This window comes from Echeneis naucrates, chromosome 11 (genome assembly GCF_900963305.1).
Source record: "Echeneis naucrates chromosome 11, fEcheNa1.1, whole genome shotgun sequence".
NCBI classification, from domain to species: Eukaryota; Metazoa; Chordata; class Actinopteri; order Carangiformes; family Echeneidae; genus Echeneis; species Echeneis naucrates.
Genome location: NC_042521.1, coordinates 19,392,613 through 19,411,668, shown reverse-complemented (window position 1 = coordinate 19,411,668; position 19,056 = coordinate 19,392,613). Strand labels below are relative to the sequence as shown.

Here is a 19,056-nt window from a genome sequence, read left to right as displayed (position 1 = left end):
CAATAAAGACTTAATTGATACACCTGCACCTGTGTCCTGAGTCCTAGCCTGGTCGTGACATCTACACAGAAGAAATAAAGAAATATGATTTTGAAGTAAATTTATGATGAGTCCAGCTTCCGTTTTTTGATCAACTACTCTTTGGCTCTGTAATTCAAATAACAGAGAATAATCTTGCATTAAATAGTTTACTTTTACTTTTTACATTTTGCTGAAAGTTTCAGTGTAATTTTCAGGTTCTGTCTTAGAAATGCAATCCGTATTCACAGAAGACAATCCTGGCATTGTTCCAAATAGCTGTTTTTAACTCGGCAAGGCTTTCAGTTAGGACCCAATTCTGCCTTCCATTTATGGCGTGAAATATTGTGTGCTCACGTAATTGCAATATTTTCACAGGACTGAGAAATTAGTGCGAGTTCTTGTTTGTCTCTGTACGATGGACTGGCTGTCCGGGGTGAGCTGGGATTGGCTCCAGCTCCCCCCGCCACCAAACAGATAAGCGGTAGAAGATGAATGAATTAATGAATGACTAATAGTTTTTCTGGTCCATATTCCATACCAGTTGGTGGCGGTATGGCGACTGTAAACAACCCGAAGAAGAAGAAACTTTTTGGTGACCCAGCAATTGCGTCATTACGTCGCTGGGCCTCATGACATGTGTGTCTCTGATTGTAACTGGATAACACAAGAACCCAATTTATCATCGCTGTTGTCATAGATTCGCAATCAAAGTAAAACAAAAATGCCCAGGAAAGCGAAAGAAGACGTGGAATGGGTGGACGACGAAGTTCTCCCGGCAGCAAGTATGATATGACGAGTCTGTTGAAGCTAGCAACTGTTAGCTAAACTGCGGCACAGCTCACATTAATCTAGAAGTGGTCTGGTTGAAGTGTTAGTTTTGCCAAACTCCATTGATAGTCTTTCATTTTCACCAGAATTTTCTTATTTGGAATGACTATTACCAAGAGTCCAACTTTTTCTTTAATATTGAGAGTCTTCCGATTAATTCAGGTATAAGTAAAAACAACGACATAAATACATCCATCACGTTAGAACTGAAGTAGACACGCCAGTTGTATAAATGGGGCCCTTGATGTTTCGATCATATAACTAACATGCTGTTAGGGCGAGTTGAACCGACGCTTAATAGGTATCTAATCTAGTGTGTTAATTTTAGGTACGATCAAATATTTTGAATCCCAAGTGCATTGATACACGGGGTGATATTAGCTCACCTAATTCTAAGTGGTAAGATTCAACGGATAAATGAACGATGCGACGATATGGTGATGATGATGATGATAACAACAACAGCAATAGTAGGGTTAGGGTTAGCTAACAGCTAATCACTACTAGTCCATTAATGGAATTGATACACACACTGTATAAGCTGAGAGGATGAAAGTGCTGCCTCAGGTAACTGTACTGCAGTGCTGACAACTCCTATTGTGCTACATGGATACCTCTATGCATAGCGGGATGGGTGGACAGCAGAGGTGGTGTATCAATACAATGTAGCTCTGCCTCAGATCTGCCAGGTATGCTGAACTCTACAGGTATATGAATCTCATGTATCCCAGATGGTTCCTCACTTGGCTTATGGACAGTGGCCAAACATTAAAATGAAAACTTGGTTAGGAGGTAGCCTGTCCTATTAATCTCTCTTAGAGGATAAAAGTCCTCCACCATTTCTCTGTGCATGACTGATGAACAGTAGCACTTAATGTTGTTTTCCAACAGAAAAAACTGTTATGAAGGGGAAGAAAGATAAAAAGGGGAAAAAGAGCGTAAGTACTTAAAATTATTGAAGTCATGTCACGTGGAGGTTTAAATGGGTCAGTATGGCTCACTCAGTCTGTTGTCTGAATGCTTTTTTCCCCAGTTCTTTGAGGAACTTGCCACAAATAGCAAACCTGAAAAGGTACAGGAGGTGACAGTGAAAGAGACTCAAGGAAAACAGGTAACCCTCACTCTGGACTTTGAAAGTTTCAGGTCTTTGCACATATGTAACACAACTTGACTTCCTTGTAGATTTTCTTTCTCCAATGCTCTTGTTAGCACATTGCTTTGCGTCCTATGACTATTTGCCAAGGATTTATTTGTGTTCAAATGCATTAATCTCAGGGTTAAATGTCTGCTCTTCCACTTTTTGTGCATGAATGACAAGTGTTACTGATGCTGAAAACCAGGTTCATGCCCAGATAGGATCAGTTCACATTAAACATATTTTTTGTCAGTGTCACTATTGTGGCCATTTATTCAGTCCCTGCAGCTGTAGTCTGACCTTTTTCTTGACACCCAAAGTAGCCCATCACACCCGACCTCCCTGATATGTAAGCTATTCATTTTTTGCCTCAGAAAAAGAAGAAGGACAGACGGAAAGGGAGAGGTGCAGATGCAGAAGAGGAGGAGGGGGATGGTGATGATGATGATGATGATGATATGATGCTGATGCTGAAGAAGCTCTCAGTACATGCCAATAATGAAGAATATGAGCCAGGTACAAGGTCTAAGGCTGATCCTCACAACTAAATAATGTTCTTGTCTCATCTGTTTAATGTAATCTCATTCATATTTCCATGCCTACAGTCACACCCCCCAGTAGAGGAAACAAGAATAAGGTTTGTCTGCACTGGCACTGCTTCACCTTTCTTGACTCTTCAAATGCTGTGAATAGTGTCTAGAGCTCTACTCTCATTGACAAACTGAGTTTATCACATCTGAGCCTCAGACACTGGACTAGTCATTCTTAGTCAGAACTTATATTACATGTCAGTCAGGATCATGCACCTGACCGAGTAACTACATACCTTCAGTGAAATACTGCTGAGAGATACATATAAAAACTGGGGTATTTACATTTTCTTCTGGATTACTGAAACTTAGAGGAAAATATTTTACTTTCTGTTATTCATCTCCATAAGCTTTTCAAATACAGTGCAATGTCAAAGATCAGACCAATGGTTTCCAACCTGTGTTAGGCCACAGGTGAGATGTTAATGGCTTCTCCCCATTCTTAAATCTAATATCAATCAGACTAAACCAGCAATTAATATTTGAAAGAACGTTTGCTACTGATCTCAGGCTTAAGGTTTCATGAAGCACTTGTAATGGAGTATTTGCACATTGTTGTTTAGAAACTTCAGAAAGATGTGAGCTGTTTAATGCAAGTTAATATTGAAACTAAAGGTAACAGGTCCTGCAAGGTCCAAGAAGAAAAAGTAAACCTTTACTTGCTCCACGTGGGGCAAAAAGTAGGGTGGTTCCTAGTTACTCCAACAAGACAAGTTTGCATGGCAGCTTGTATGTTATGTTTCAGTTTTACCTAAATTTGGCCTATGTTAGGCCAACCTCACAAATAACTTACACCCCAGCTGATCACAATCTGAACAAAAGTCACAGAAAAATGGTACAACCCTGAGCTGTATATAGGACAGGCTGCCAAGGTATTTTTACGGAGACAGACCTGCTACATGTCAGTTTTATCAGTATGAATCTGGTGACTTTCAGGGTGGAAACATCTTTGCTGCTCTTAGCCAAGGCCAGAGTGATGAAGATGAGGATAATAATGTCGATGAAGAGAACAAACCACCAAAAAAGGTAGAGTAGTATATTTCACATTGCATTGGCAGACCTTGGGTGTTTACTTTGAAGTCAACTGCTTGTTGGAGCAGCTGAGGGGTTATTAAGGTTTTTATTGAAGACTTTGTCCTTTTATGTCACATATGTTTGGTTGAAGAAAAGTTAAAAAAAAAAAAAAAAGAATTTAAGTCAACACATATTCATCTATCCACTTCGTCTTCACTTCCTCTAGTCCAGATTGAAGTGTTGTCAAGATGTTTTCTTTGATGAGGTCACAACAGTCCTGAATATTTCAAAAGTTGTGGATCTTTGTGTGCATATGCATGCATTCCTGCTCCAGGAATGCCCATTGTGAGGGACAAGAGAAAGGAAAAATCTAAACATGTGATGGTAAATAGTGTCTGTCAGTGTGTTACAGTTACTGACAGTGATGTGTGTGTCTTTCAGGCTAAGGATGAGGAGAAAGAAGAAAAAACAATGAAAAAAGCTGAGTCCAAGGTCAGTTTTCATGGATCCATGAGTAAAATTCTGGATGTTTAGTAAAGGAAGTGGTCCTCAGAAGAGGTGATCCTTCAGTGTGGCCCGGTGATTTGTGTTCACACTGTGAAATGAACATGGCCCCGAGGTCTAGACGCCCTGAGTGGCCAGATCTAAAAAAATGTTCTAAATGAGTCTTGATTGTGTACACAGCTGAGCATTCCACTGATGACTGGATAAACTAATAATTAATTATATTAATTCATTCAGTGAATTTAATTAAATTAATAAAACTTAATGGAATGGACTTACTGAGCTTGGAAACTCCATTCCAGTAAGTTTGAACCTTCACTTTTCACTTTGAAAAGTGAAACTGGGAGAAAAGTTTGTTTGTTGCAGGATTTGTTTTTACTGCTCTTTACTTATCTTCAAAGAGATCAAATCATCTCTAGGGCCAAACAGCTGCAGACCAAATATTTCTTCATCCACATTCTTTCTTCATTAAATCAACCTGTGACCCATGACTGTTTGAGTGTGGGGTTAACTTTCACTGGGGGTCCTTGGTCGGTGAGACATCTGATGCCACCTTGGCAACAAAACTAATTAGATTGGCTTTGCTAGTTTGATATACACAATTGAATTTGTTTTACTTCCTCTAAACACTAGACATTGTGCCGTTAATAAAAAAAAAATCTACTAGTGACCAGAAAATGTGTGTGTCTGTGTAGAGAGGAAAGCCTGCTGAAGGACCACAGAGTGAGGATGAAGATGAGGGGGGCATGATGATGGTAAGTTTGTCGTCCACAAAGCTCTCTTTTTCTTCTGTTGATCCCATCAGTTGGTTAACCTAAACATCTGACTGTAATCATGAAGAGTGCGGAGGATGTCATCGCAGAGCAGGTCAAGCAACACGACGATGACCCATACACCAACCTCAGCAAAAAGGAGAAAAAGAAAAGGAAGAAGCAGGTAAATACTAAACTGTTTAAGTACATAGGTTATACGGCCCTATACCTGTTTGACAGGTTCTCAAGCTCCCAGGCAAAGAAGTTTGTATACATCTGAACATTCACAAATATTAAGCTACATGCTCATTTCCATCTGTAGGAAAAGAACAGAGTAACAAGTTGGAAGGGACTCTTGCACTTTACGTACACACATTTAAAATACAAGCAGAATGCAACCCTGCCCTATCATGTAAGGAGACTGGTTAGTGAAGGTGAACCCAAGTTCCTGTTTTTCAAGTGAAAACCAGACCATGAAACTGTTATGTAAATACAATGACATTCAAGCATTATTAATGTGATATCAGCAGGTGACATGTTAGCATGCAAATGTAATCCGTTTGGAATCATCATCAGATGTGGGCTTTGAGCAGATTGGACAATTACTGTATTTCTTCTAATAGCAGCTAGGGCTTTTATTTAGATGTAAGCAGGAAGAAAGAGAACACAATGGAATAAAACCAAAATGGCCAGATATAAAGAGTATGAATGCTGATTTTACAAAAAGCGCATGAGGAAATATCAAAGGAGAGTTCTTAGGATGCAAAGAAAGCCTCAGCCAAGAGAAGGACCCAGTGATGTTCAAAGGTTGATTTAGGGCCAATCCCAATGTTCACCCTCACTCACTACCCCTAGCCTTCACCCTCGAAAGCAAGTCACAAGGGGTTGGGCTTTGTACTCTTCCCTAGGAATTCAGACACCACTTGCTACGTCACTGTGTAGTTTACGTTCAGGCACGCAAGCGACTGTATAGTTATGTTGGCACATATCTTGCATAACAATTAAATTCAGTCTTTATTGACGGACTCTGGTCCATTAAAAACGTTACGTTAAACTGTTCTCTATATTTTCCACACGCAATTATATGTACATTTGTGGTTTTTCTTCTCCAACTTCTCCACATCCTCTCATTTTGCACTGCACTATGCAGCTCCTTCAGTCACAGGCTCCTTCACCCCAAGTGTGTGAAGGAGAGATATCGTAGGTCCTTCCTTCCTGCTGCTGTCAGACTGTTGAATGACCAGACTGACCCCCCCCAGTAGACCACACACGCACACTAAGAATAATGCTGTGCAATACATAATGTACAATAACAACTGTGCAATATTCTTCTAGCTTCCCAGGTGCAACTGCTGCTATGGGTAGCACTACTTGCTATTGTTTGCTTGTTTCTCGCTGCTGTAACAATGTGAATTTCTCCATTGTGGGACAATAAAGGAAAATCTAATCTAATCTAATCTAATCTAATCCTCGGGGGGTCGCTATGTAAAGCATTCTGGGAAAATTTCCCTGGCCCTCCTTTGGCAAGTCAGCATCTGAAATCCCTCACTCTGAAGAGCTAGATTCATAACCCCTACCCCTCGTTATGGCACTACCTCTATGTGAAAAAAGTAATTGGGACACCACTACCCTCACAGGAACGTGCAAAATTTAGGGCTAGGGCGAGGGGGTCTATTGGGACTGGCCCTTAATTTCTTTTGCATGTTTGTACATTAAAAGAAATTTGAGAGTCACGTTTGGTGCTCATTGGATTGACTATTGTGTCTTTGCAGATGGAGTATGAGCGTCAGGTGGCCAGTGTACGTGCTCAGAATGCCTTGGAGGGAGACTTTTCCATTTCCCAGGCAGAAATGTCTTCTAGACAGGCCATGCTAGAGAACGCCTCTGATATCAAGGTTCGTGGCTAATCAGTCTTTTACAAGGCTCCTGTGAGTGATCATTAACCACAAGTATTTGAAAGATTTTGCTCTCATTGTGCTCTATTTCTGTATTGCTGTAGCTGGAGAGGTTCAGCATCTCTGCTCATGGGAAGGAGCTCTTTGTCAACGCCGACCTTCTGATTGTGGCGGGCAGAAGATATGGGTTGGTCGGACCGAATGGGTAAAGAGAATCATCTTTAATGACCAAGTTTGTGCACACAAACAAGTCTGGCCCTGTCCTGAGCCAAACTTGACAGTGATGGATATGTGCAGGACAGACTGAATGATGGCAGTGTAGACAATGACTAGCAACTCCTGTGGGGGGTTGAACTTTCTGCCGCTGAAACCACAACTTCTGCTGGGCCTTCTTCTGCACAGTATCTACATATTGCACTGCACTGTGTTGTAGAGGATGGTGAGAGGAGGGAGTGTGGGGGAGTTTCTACAAAAGAGTCTCATAATCAGCTGTTGAACATTTGACTATCTGAGAGGGGTGTAATTAAGGGGTTCAGCCCATACCAAGAGTATGAACCTATTAGATTTACTTCTGTTGATAACGAAAAAAATAAGTCAATTCCCAAATGATGATAAACAATTAAGTGTTCTGGTCTTTCAGCAAAGGAAAGACCACATTACTGAAGCACATCGCAAACAGAGCTCTAAGTATACCCCCCAACATAGATGTGCTGCTGTGTGAACAGGGTAAGTGACCCACTTCTACACAATCCCCCACATTCCCCCACAATCTCTGTTGTTTCTGTTCATACTAACTCTGTCACGTATTTTTTCTTAGAGGTGGTTGCTGATGACACGCCAGCAGTGCAGGCAGTGCTTAAAGCAGACACACGCCGACTGAAGCTTCTGGAGGAGGAAAAGCAGCTTCAACATCGTCTGGAAAAAGGCGAGGACAGTGTATCTGAGAGGCTGGAGAAGGTGAGTGAGTGGCTCTTAACACATGAGATGATTGATATATGATCACGACAATGGTTTTTAGAAGAGGCAATGGTAATTAATGGAGGTGGATGAGAAGCAGAGTGACGTGATGTATTGCTGTGGTCTAATTGAGGACCAAATTGAACAGTCTGTAATGGTTCCCTAGTCATGTCACTAATCTTAATGAGGCCAAGGTGAAGACATCAGAGCTATAACTTTCTAGTGAAAATAATGTACGCCCTTTTTCATCCTCTCTTCCTCCTATCCGCTCATGCTTTTCTATTTTTTTCTTCTGCCGCTCCTACTCCTCAGGTCTACGAAGAGCTGAGGATCATTGGGGCTGCAGCAGCTGAGGCCAAAGCCAGAAGGATCTTGGCTGGTCTGTCCTTCACCCCTGAGATGCAGAACAGAGCTACCAAGAGGTTCTCTGGAGGCTGGAGGATGAGAGTCTCCCTGGCTAGGTAGATATAACAGACTTCATAAATCAAGTCCAACATGAACAAGATAGACTCTAACTCTCACTCACTCTCTGCACCCACAGAGCTCTGTTCATGGAGCCCACACTGCTGATGCTGGACGAACCCACAAACCACCTTGACTTAAACGCCGTCATCTGGCTCAACAAGTATGCAGCATTTTCATCAAATGCACATCCTGTTGAAGGATCTGGTTTTATCCATCCACTCTTTATCAATACAACTTATCTGTCCAGGTCGCTGATGGTGAGGGTGGGGTGCACTTGGTTAGTTCGCCAGTCTGTCGCAGGGCTAACACACAGAGACGACTTTTCATGTACACACTAGACCTACAGCAAAGTTAGGCACAAATGAAATTTAATGTGTATGTCTTTGGACTGTTGTTTTAATAATAAAACATATTACTGTTTTTTTTTTTTTTTTTTTTAAGTCAGTAATTGTCAGAAAGGAAACAGAGAGACAGAGGGGGATCACAAGCATAGGCCCAAGGACATAATCAGTGACAGAATGCTGCAATTACAGCAACTTAACCACCAGAGCTGCCCAGGATTTTGGCTTTAATGGGGATTAAATTGAAAAGGATGCATCAAATTTATCTTGATTCTCGAGGTGATGTTGTGATGAGATGCTGGATGTCCCCCCTGTCACAGTGGCATAAAGCACAGGATTTGAAGGCGACAAAGCTGTTACTGTTTTCTGTTTATTTGTATAACAACAACTTGACACTGCCACTGTGTCTGTCTATAATACCCTATAGTACAGCTGGACTGAGATAAACCTGTGACTTAGCACATCAGCGTTAGCTGAAGTTATTGTCTGAACAGAGGTTAGCACATCTGGATGACGTGCAGCCATTGTTAGAGCAGAGGTTAGTGGTCAGTTTCTCTTTCTCTCTCAGCTATCTACAGGGCTGGAAGAAGACTCTCCTCATAGTGTCACATGACCAGAGTTTCCTGGATGATGTGTGTACTGATATCATCCACCTAGACAACCAGAAGCTCTACTACTACAGAGGGAACTACTGTGAGTATCCATTCAAAGTAGGAGCTGCTGAAATCTGAATCAGGCAAGGATTCTGTGACATCTCCATTTTCCATTTGCATTTGCTTTCAGTTCCTCGGGTTGTTCTAGCCCCTGTGCTTTTCTTGATACAGGGTGAAGATGGACAAAGCAGAAGCCTTGAGATAAACTTTTTGCATAGCTGAAGTATTAATATTAGATATCTGGGGCGGAGCTCGAACGATCTACTATGCAACGGTCTGATTTAGTGAGTGAGTTAAGACTAACGCAGGAAACTGCTCTTTCTGTCTGTGTCTTCTGAAGTAACCTTCAAGAAGATGTATGTGCAGAAACAGAAGGAGCTGCAAAAGCAGTATGACAAACAGGAGAAGAAGCTCAAAGAGCTGAAGGCTGGTGGAAAATCCACCAAACAAGCTGTAAGTGTGACCCACACTCCTTCAATTCAGTCCTCATCCACCTGTCAGCTGCACCAGTACTTCATCTTCTCAGCCTCGCTGTCTTTCTAAATGTTTTCTCTCAGGAGAAACAGACCAAAGAGGCCCTGACCAGGAAGCAGCAGAAAGGCAAGAAGAAAGGAGGCCAGGAGGAAGAGAGCCAGGAGGCCACAGAGCTGTTGAAGAGGCCTAAGGAGTATACTGTCAAATTCACCTTCCCCAACCCACCACCACTCTCTCCACCCATCTTGGGGCTGCACAGTAAGAAGCTCTACAGCTGAGGGGTTTAATGTGTTTGAACACCAAAGCTAAATTTGAGACTGGCTGAACAAAGGTAAACAGAGGAGGCGAGGACTGACTATCATGGTCACCAAGTGGACAGCAGTATGCCTGATGGGTAAACATGAATGTGTCATAATGTGAAGCAGTGACCTGTAGTAGCTGAATTGTGAGTTGTTCCCCTGGATTATACGATGTAGGAGAGAGTATACAGAGTGGGAATGACAGAACAAAGTTTTAAAAATGGAGAGATGAGCTGGCATGTTAGTGTGATGATTGTTTCTCGCTTTTTTGAGTAGATTTCCCTGCATGTTCAAACCCTTATCACACCTGTTGAAATGAGCTTTATAAAGGTGTCTTAACTAGTGATAGACCAATATGGTTTTTTTCAGGACCCATACTAATTATTAGTAGTCAAGGAGGCTGATAAGCGATATTTGGAGGTGATATTCATTTTCAGTTAAAAGGAAAATATTGGCATCAAAATTTTGATAATAAAAACTCCAACACTTAAATGCCTTTAAGCATACGTTTATTAAACAGCTTATCAGATTTGCAACATGTTAAAGGTTTTTTTTTTATTTTTTTTTATGTATCTTAGACAGTAGACATCTTTGTTTTGAAATTCTAACAAAAAGTGCAGGGAGCTCCCAGGCTCAGCAGCATGTCTTATGAAATTAAATGAAAACCTAAAAAAATAAATGGCACCCTTAAGTTTTCTACAGTAAATAAAGTTTTCCAAAATTTCAAAAATACATGAAATGCCAATCTTTCACTGATCTTTCTTTTAAATAAAAAAAAGTGGGTGTTCTCAGGGCCAACAGCATCGCTTAACTGAAAATTTAAATAATTTTCCGTTTAAATTTTCAGTTAAGCGATGCTGTTGGCCCTGACATCTGGGAAACACATTTTTTGGCATCTTCGCACTGAGCAACATCCATAGGAATTAACAGGCTCCGCCTCCGACGCTGTCCAATTCTCTTTATACATCCATGTTTGAAACCTATCTTCTCTCCAGACCTTCTCCATTCAGCAAAACTTTTTCTCCTCTCAGCCGTGTGTGTGAGCACTGTGCATGCACAGCTTTCACTTCTGATTGGCTGTTACCCGTGCCATGGCTCTGCCTGTAACCAATCAGATGGTGTTGTGGATGGGACAATACTGGAGACATTGGCACCGATAATCGGTCAATCCCTAGTCATAATATCTTTCCTGGGACTTCTCTGACTTTGCGTTTTCTCTGTACAGGTGTCGACTTTGGTTACGAGGGTCAGAAACCTCTCTTCAAGAATGTGGACTTTGGCATTGACATGGGCTCCAGGAGTGAGTTAACTTGTTAATTCCAGGCTAAAACTGACAAGCAGGATCTGGTGTTCATTTGAGTGCTCAATTTATAGGTAGAGGGTAAGGCTGAACAGCCACACAACTAGACAGATGAATTGTCACCATTTCACTCATTGTTCACGGTCTCTCCTCTAGTCTGTATCGTTGGACCCAATGGTGTTGGGAAGAGCACCCTGCTGCTGCTGTTCACAGGAAAATTAAATCCTGTAAGTGCGTAGACATGAAAATGTCTGAAGGAAGAACCCAGATTATCATCTGGATGTCTTTAATAAGATCAGAACTTGACGTTACAGTGATTTATCAATACATTCTATTTAAATTAATCAAATGCAACCCCTTGTTCTTGTCTGTACTAAAAACATCAAACATTCAGCACATGTGGTCAATAGATTATGAAGCTGCTAGATTATGATTGATGACTTATGTTTTGTTTTTTTTTTTTTTTTAGACTAAAGGTGAGATGAGGAAGAACCATCGTCTGGTTAGTAAGATACAAACTTTTCAACACACCAACAGCAACAGTATATTGACACTTTAGCATCAACAACATGTTGGAAATTTGGCACTGTCATCTATATGTTGGTGCTGTAAAATTGCTATGTAAGCAACAAAGATGCTGAAACCACAGCATCAACACACTGACCCAAACTGAACAGCTTTTTTCAAGTCTGGCCAACAATTGAATCAAACACAACTGGACTAAAGATGTAGGTTTGTCAACAACGTTTTGCCTCCTTATCCCAGGGGCTTCATCAGTTTGGCACACATCAGTCTGACTTGTCCTCACTAGTCTGGCAAACAGTGCAGTTGGACTCAGGTGTTTAACCTCTGTGGGAGTGTTCACACAGCTCGTTAGTGGAGTTTCACTGACCATTGATAGTCACGTGAGGCCTCCAGTGAACGGCTGTCATTAGTCTTGTGAGTCCACTGGTGAACAACAGTCATCGTTGGAGTCACATGATGTCAGGTTTGGGCAGCCAATGTTGGGGGCTGAGCTATTAATTCTTCTGGGTAAGGTTGACAGGGCAGCACCATAGATGGGAGATAGGTGGTGGTGGTGATAGGTGCAGACCCCCTCCCCTGTTTAGAGAAGGTTTCTCCACTTTTACATAGATGGCTTCTTTTACTCATCTTTCAAACCAGCTGTCCTACCTGTCCAGGATTTTAACAATGCTGTCGTCAAAGCAGTGTGCCTTTTCCTTGTGGAGGATTATCAATGACAATGAGCTGTTTCCATGAGAATAAAAAACCTCCATAAAGGACAATGAGGACGAGTGGTGACCTGATATTTTGTCTGCCTGCAGAAAGTTGGATTCTTCAATCAGCAGTATGCAGATCAGCTGAAAATGGAGGAAACTGCCACAGAATACCTGATGAGGAACTTTAACCTGCCTTACCAGGATGGCAGGAAGTGTCTGGGTCGCTTTGGCCTGGAGAGCCATGCCCACACCATACAGATCTCTAAACTCTCCGGTAAGAACACAAACCATCGAATATTCACTCAAAATTGTCTCTAGTCAGAGATATTTCCTATAACTGCAACTGGATCTGGTCTCTGACAGGGGGCCAGAAGGCCAGAGTGGTTTTTGCTGAACTGGCGTGTCATCAACCTGATGTACTGATCTTGGTGAGGATCACTTTTTCTTACTGGTTCTTGAAGTGCACATTGGTTTCCTTTTCCCAGCCCTGACTCTTTTCACTGGCTGGGTTTGTCTCTTTATATTGGGATGACAAACTGAAACATTATTAAATTATGGTTAATCAAAACAGTTTTTTTTCGTGATGATAGAATGCACTGTTGTTACTTTCATGCACAAGATCATCTGCTGCACTAATCATATATTTTAAGTTACATCCACAATTCTGAAAAACTTGGGGGACACACAATGTAAATAGAAAGAGCATGCAATGATTTGCAAATGTCATTAACCTACATTTATTCATAATAGAACAGAAATAACATAATATATATGAACTTAGAAAACTGGCCATTTTAAGGGACAAAAGGTAATTTTAAATTTGGCAGTATCACATTTTAACAAAGTTGGGACAGGGCCACTATGTACCTCTTATTTTAACAGTCTGCAAATGTCCTGGGACTTAGGCGTCTGGGAGAGGAATGTTTACCCATTCTTGTCTGATGTAGGATTCTAGCTGCTCAGTAGTCTTGGATCATCTGTGTAATATTTTTCATTTTGTGATTTCCCAAATGTTTCCAATTGGGTAAAGTTCTGGACTGTAGGCAGGCTGGGCCCGTTTAGCACATATACTCTTAGCACAAAGCGATGCTGTTGTAATAGATGAAGTATTCAGTTTAGCATTGTCTTGCTGAAATATACTAAGGCTTTTAAGCTTTGTCCCTTTTGCACAGATTTCCCCAGACTCTCGAAATCTGTTGATAATATGGTATAATGGGATAATATAATATGGAAGATAGAGATAGAGCACAACTCTGTCGTCGGGATTCACGGGATGCGGAACGACTGGGTCCTCTACAGTCCGTCTACACCAACCGGCACTGGATCCGCCTGTGAGGTGCACTGTTGCGGCTCTACCGGACAGCGGGGATCGCGAAGACTCACGAGAGCTCGTGGATTCATGCATAATCGCGCGATATAGCCGGTTTTGGTTTCTATAAAGAGAACCACAAAACTATTTAAATAGTTTATTGTGTCCATCCAGAGGACATTTTTTGGCCCAAGTTAGTAATTTACCATCCACTCAAATTACTCCTGCAATGGTATTCCACGCCCCATCCTTTGTATGGGTGTTTTTAAAAAAATATGTGACGGGACATTGATTATTATTACTATGACTTTGGAACTACAGAATCGGCATCTCCTCGTGTATGGTATCAGATAGTGAAATGACACCTGTAAACCTCTAACCTGTTGACTTCAGGTCTGTCCCCGACCATTATGACGTATTCAAGATTTGAAATACGAACCGCTGTGAACACAGTATCTTATTCTCAAATTAATGCGTTGTGCTCCAGAATCCGGGCCTCCATGCGCTGTTTCTGTGGAGGAAAGACGTGACGACGGCGAAAGCAATGATGAAGATATATGTTGATTGCCTAATGTATATTTATAATTGCCGTTTAACTAAACATTTTTTTTTTGTTTTTTTTTTAACCGATTACTCGATTAATTGATGGAATATGTGCTAGAATACTCGATTACTAAAATATCCAATAGCAGTAAATAAACCTAATTAGTTGCAAAATGTTCCAGCTGTTTCTTTGTAGTACCAATTGCTGGTCCTGCATTTTACTGCCCTGTTTCTATATCTTTTGAGATATGTTTCTACCATCAAATTAAAAATTAAATCTCTGCAGAATTTCCCTCTGAGAATCAAAATATTTCTGATTCTGATTAAATTAAGTTGGAACTTAAAGTTGTCCTAGTTGAAACATTTTGTTGTCTGTGTTCATAGTGAAACAAAATGGAGGTTAATTAGATTTTCATATCATTGCTTTTTTCACATTTTACACAGCATCCCACTTTTCTCAGAATTGGAGTTGTAATACTTGGGGATAAATAGGATCTATAGTTGTGGATCTGCAAGTCCAAATAAAATAAGGATTGCTGTAAATCCTCTTGAGCTTTTCATCCACACACAAATTAGTCCACTGTCTTTGTCTCTTACAGGATGAACCCACCAACAATCTGGACATTGAGTCAATTGACGCTCTATCAGATGCCATCAATGAATACAAAGGAGGTAAAAGGGAGAATTAAGCTTCATTTATTCTGACATGTTTTACTCCTCTATCCATGTAGCTTTTAATACACTAAATAGGAAACTTTGAAACACCTTGGGATGCTTTAGCTTTACAACTGTTGTAGAGTATAGGACAGATGCTGAGACCTTTATAGATAATGACCCCTGGAGTTGCTCCCCATTTGGACTACAACTATCCTGGTATACCAAGACACTTCTGAAAGAGAACTTGTCACAAGAGCCTCACTCTGGCAAAGGAAAACAATTGACTTGCTCAGTGATTCAAAGTCCTTTTGAAGGTGGAGATGTAATTCACATGTGGAAATCTAGAGTCAAAAAGGAAGAGTGAAGAGGCCTAGAATCAGAGATGATGGAATTCCATGTAAACTTTCTTAAATTGGTAATGATTTTGGGCCATGTTATCTGCTGATGTTAGGCCTCTGTTTTATCATGTCCAAAGTTAACATGGCATCAAGCATGAGATTGTGGAAGACTTCATGCCTCTGTTTGCTGACAAATTTTATGGGGAATATATTAATCTTTCTCTTTTTCAATTGCAAACATTTTTGCTGTTCTACATAAATATGACATGCACTTATACATGACCAGTCCATCACTGACACTGTATCTTGCTTTCCAGCTGTGATCATTGTCAGTCATGACGCCCGGCTCATCACAGAGACTCGGTGCCAACTGTGGGTAGTGGAAGACTATACAGTAAACCAGATTGACGGAGATTTTGATGACTACAAGCGGGAAGTGCTGGAGGCCCTAGGAGAGACCATGGTCAACAAGGTCAATCCATAATCAGACATTCTGTGGTCATGATATCTGGAACGTCCATGTAATATTTAACGTGTCTTAGCTCAACAATAAAACATCAGTTTTTCACCATGCACTTTATTTTAGAATTTCTTTGGAATATTAGTAACAGAATGAAGGTGAAATCATGACTGGATCAACTCCAGGTCTCATCACTTTAAATATGCCTTGTAGCTCTTCCTAACTTTAGCCACTTCCTGCTCAGCAGGAAGACACATGGTATGACTGTACCAGTTATACCAGGTGTCACCGGAGGATAAATATGGAGGTGGGGGTGTGGACCCCACTGCACCACTGGAATTAGAGAAGTCTTCTCCTGAAAATTCCACATGGGGAATCTGAGAGAGAAGAAACCCTGAGAGAGGACACAATGTGTTACAAAACAAAATCACCCATTTCATTAATTGTACAGATTATTTAAGTGGTGAAGGCTGAACTAGGTGTCTTTACAGAATAAGACTAAATTGAAGGTAATGATCCTTAACTCAACAGTGACGTTTTATTGGTCTGTTATATGTCCAAGGCAATTTAGTTTTAGGGGAGGTATCAGTCACTGAGTCAGTATGCGTCAATATTTTAGTTCCCCCTTGTGATTTAGGCCATGGAGGGCAGTCTAAATATAATCAAGGGGACTAACTATGGTGGCCCTGAAAGCTCAACACACTCACTTTTACAACATGTGCTAATACAGCAGAGCAGAACTGTTTCCAGGTGACACAAAAGTGATGAGCCAGCCTGAGATGCATTTGTCAGTAAGAGGAAATTATTAGACGTGAACTGCCTCCTGATACAAGGAGCAAAATCAGGTGTAAATTCGTACTATATCGATTGTTGCCTTTGAATGTTTTTGGCATGACCAACCACCTCAGAGACAGGAAATGCTTAGCATTTCATACTTTTTGCACTCTTTGTAATACAATAACATCTTGTGAGCATGGGCCTGTTTTTATTGAATTTCCCAAAAGGTTTGTCACTTCTAAATGTTCTCTAGAAACACAATGTTGTCTTGGATATGCAATTGTCTTCTAAGCTGTACTGTGGGAATTGTTTGCTTGTGTTTGATGCCTACCATGATCTTGAGCTGTGCGGATGGCCTCCTTCAGCTTTTTCTGCTGTTTCATGCACACCCCTGGAGAGAAAATCAGCAGACCATTAGCGACCCAGCCATCAGCCTAGTACCTGGTAGCCATGGTGACCTGGTGACTCACCGGTCCGAGTGGAATCATACACTAGTCCAGTGTGGGGACTAATGAACTGCTGCAGTAACTTCACATTCTACGATAGAAGGTGTGTGTTAGCAATACTCTGATCAGTTCTGATGATTAATGATCATCAGCACAGTGTAATGCTCTGTCCTCAATGAGTTTTTAATCAATGACATATAACACAAACAAAGTTTGAGGATGTCTACATTTTCATCTAAATTAACCCACCTGATGGTGGATGATAATGTTGGGGTCTCTGCATATTGGACAGGGGTTTCCACATATTTTATCCCCTCTCTACAGGAACACAAACACTGTTAATGATACTTTACATCACATATTTGATAAATTGATGTGAGGTATCTGGTAGCTTAAAACAAACAAAAAAAATTACTGTGCAGGTTTTTCGTGTCCTCTGTGGGGGAATGCCTCCTTTGTGGTTCCTCCTGTAGCCTGCCCACACTGTACTGGCTCCATACTTGTTTATGTACTCTATCAGGATAAAACATACACTGTGAAACCACCATTGTGGGCTAAGGCTGAAAGCAGACCACCCTTTATGTACCTTCACTCTCCAGGTAATCCAAGGGTCTGTCCATGTAACGAGAGAGAGTGCCAGCAGCTTGGACAGTTTTGTCATCCTGCAGTGAAGTGTCTTTGCAGAACGGAGAAGCACATGTTCTGCCAAGTCGTCTCTGTAAACATGACTGAAAGTATTATTAAGTCAACATCATCACATCATTGCCCCCTGCTGCAACTGAATGTTTCTCTTGAAAGAAGACTCTTGAAATACTGTTATCTCATGCTTGCTCACATTTTAAGATAAGTCCTATATTTTAGTTACAGGGTTGTCACAGGATCGTCTCAGACTGTTTGCATGATGTTACAAAGTGAATCTCGCAGGGCCACTATTTTCAAGACCATAACTAGATGTTTCGTATCAATATTTTTTAAACGAATTTTCACACAATGATTTTGATGGCAACTTCCAAGATGAAAGAGAAATAAGAGATAGCGTTCGGGTAAAACTACGCTGACATGGTGCAGAACGTGGGTATGGGTCTGGTTGTATGGACGTGGTCTCCTGCTTGGGTTAGGTTATTAGTTGTTGGCCGTGTCACGTCAATGTCAAGATGGAGACACTTGAGAAAACAGCAAACATATTTAATATTGTTCTATGGCCAAGACTAGCAAAGAAAGACTGACAGCAAAACCATCGAGGTGACGGAAGCACGACACAATTCATGATTTCTTTTCTTCTTTGTAAATTTTGCCTGGGAACATCGCATTGTTTAATCGTTTGGTCATCAAATTGCTGACGTTAGTATTTTTTGCATGCAAGAACCACCGCACGTTTTGGGACAGCCATGGCAAAAACTGCTTCTGGTTTTCCTACGTTGTGTAATGTATATATATATATATAGCAATTGTAAACTCTAGGGTATTTAACTAACCATATCTCAATTTTAACTAACCTATAATTGGCATGGCATGACACTTAAATTGAATACCTGATACTGTCGTAATGGATGAATAAATGAAGGCGAGAAACCATACAAAATCTTAGCGAAGCGATGGATAGAAGCAGGCATTTCTCAATCTTCCTCTTACAGCGGCGCACAGCCGACGTCACAAGCAGTGGCCAAACTATTCCAGTGAGGTTGTAGTTCAAAGATGAAAGGTCAAGCAACATAAAAAAAACGTGAAATTTTCTTGCAAAGTTTAACTATCAACAAACTATTTACATTGTGTATAAAACCACGATCTGTTGTTTACTTTAGTTCGACCAGTGTAAACGATTGCTGTCCTTGTTGTTAGTCCATGTGTTAAGCCCAAACAGACACTCAGCCGCCATTTTGAGGAAATATTATAGACCAAATTTATATATTTAAAATGGCTGGAATTCGTTTATGTCATTAAAATTGGTTGTTGCTGTTTGCTTTCTGTCGACCATTCCGAAAATGAAACACTTTTAATGCGAATGTTAGGATTCAATCAGAATATTTTTTTTTCTGAAAGTGGGATGCGCCATTTTGCCCTTAGCTGAGCACTAAAGG

General features: G+C 40.9%; 2 protein-coding genes across 4 annotated transcripts; one reads left to right on the top strand and one right to left on the bottom strand.

Annotated features, from left to right (window-relative positions):
- Positions 1 to 648: 648 nt before the first annotated feature.
- Positions 649 to 15,866, top strand: abcf1 (ATP-binding cassette, sub-family F (GCN20), member 1). 2 transcript variants are annotated; one of them, XM_029513564.1, is made up of 25 exons: positions 649 to 803; positions 1,741 to 1,787; positions 1,883 to 1,960; positions 2,359 to 2,500; positions 2,590 to 2,621; positions 3,511 to 3,600; positions 4,030 to 4,080; positions 4,788 to 4,847; positions 4,933 to 5,028; positions 6,617 to 6,739; positions 6,844 to 6,944; positions 7,380 to 7,465; positions 7,557 to 7,696; positions 8,009 to 8,157; positions 8,238 to 8,321; positions 9,071 to 9,195; positions 9,496 to 9,608; positions 9,713 to 9,887; positions 11,154 to 11,228; positions 11,385 to 11,455; positions 11,698 to 11,730; positions 12,554 to 12,722; positions 12,812 to 12,876; positions 14,900 to 14,972; positions 15,613 to 15,866. In XM_029513564.1, exons 1-25 carry the CDS (start codon positions 743 to 745, stop codon positions 15,777 to 15,779), a joined length of 2,406 nt encoding a protein of 801 aa, XP_029369424.1. In that variant the 5' UTR covers positions 649 to 742; the 3' UTR covers positions 15,780 to 15,866. The 2 variants fall into 2 exon arrangements, 1 of the variants encoding a protein (XP_029369424.1); XR_003841222.1 differs by lacking the exons at positions 14,900 to 14,972; positions 15,613 to 15,866 and having other exon boundaries at positions 11,698 to 11,704.
- mrps18b (mitochondrial ribosomal protein S18B) lies at positions 11,643 to 18,684 on the bottom strand. Of its 2 annotated transcripts, none has more exons than XM_029513566.1 (7): positions 18,511 to 18,684; positions 17,565 to 17,706; positions 17,394 to 17,491; positions 17,228 to 17,296; positions 17,003 to 17,069; positions 16,864 to 16,923; positions 11,643 to 16,149 (listed from the first exon to the last, which is right to left on the bottom strand). In XM_029513566.1, the coding sequence occupies exons 1-7, from the start codon at positions 18,589 to 18,591 to the stop codon at positions 15,947 to 15,949; spliced, it is 720 nt and encodes a 239-aa protein (XP_029369426.1). In that variant the 5' UTR covers positions 18,592 to 18,684; the 3' UTR covers positions 11,643 to 15,946. The 2 variants fall into 2 exon arrangements, with proteins under 2 accessions (XP_029369426.1, XP_029369427.1); XM_029513567.1 differs by having other exon boundaries at positions 17,565 to 17,694; positions 18,511 to 18,667.
- Between the last annotated feature and the right edge of the window lie 372 nt (positions 18,685 to 19,056).

Excerpts from the sequence above, each read along its gene's own strand:
- mrps18b (XM_029513566.1), bottom strand. The coding sequence starts at position 18,591 with ATGCCTGCTTCTATCCATCGCTTCGCTAAGATTTTGTATGGTTTCTCG. Across the intron at positions 17,707-18,510 it reads ATCCATTACGACAGTATCAG|TCATGTTTACAGAGACGACT; the intron begins GTATTCAATTTA and ends TAATACTTTCAG. Across the intron at positions 16,150-16,863 it reads CCGCACAGCTCAAGATCATG|GGTTTCTTCTCTCTCAGATT; the intron begins GTAGGCATCAAA and ends GTCCTCTCTCAG.
- abcf1 (XM_029513564.1), top strand. The coding sequence starts at position 743 with ATGCCCAGGAAAGCGAAAGAAGACGTGGAATGGGTGGACGACGAAGTT. Across the intron at positions 7,697-8,008 it reads TATCTGAGAGGCTGGAGAAG|GTCTACGAAGAGCTGAGGAT; the intron begins GTGAGTGAGTGG and ends CCTACTCCTCAG. Across the intron at positions 11,731-12,553 it reads TGAGGAAGAACCATCGTCTG|AAAGTTGGATTCTTCAATCA; the intron begins GTTAGTAAGATA and ends GTCTGCCTGCAG.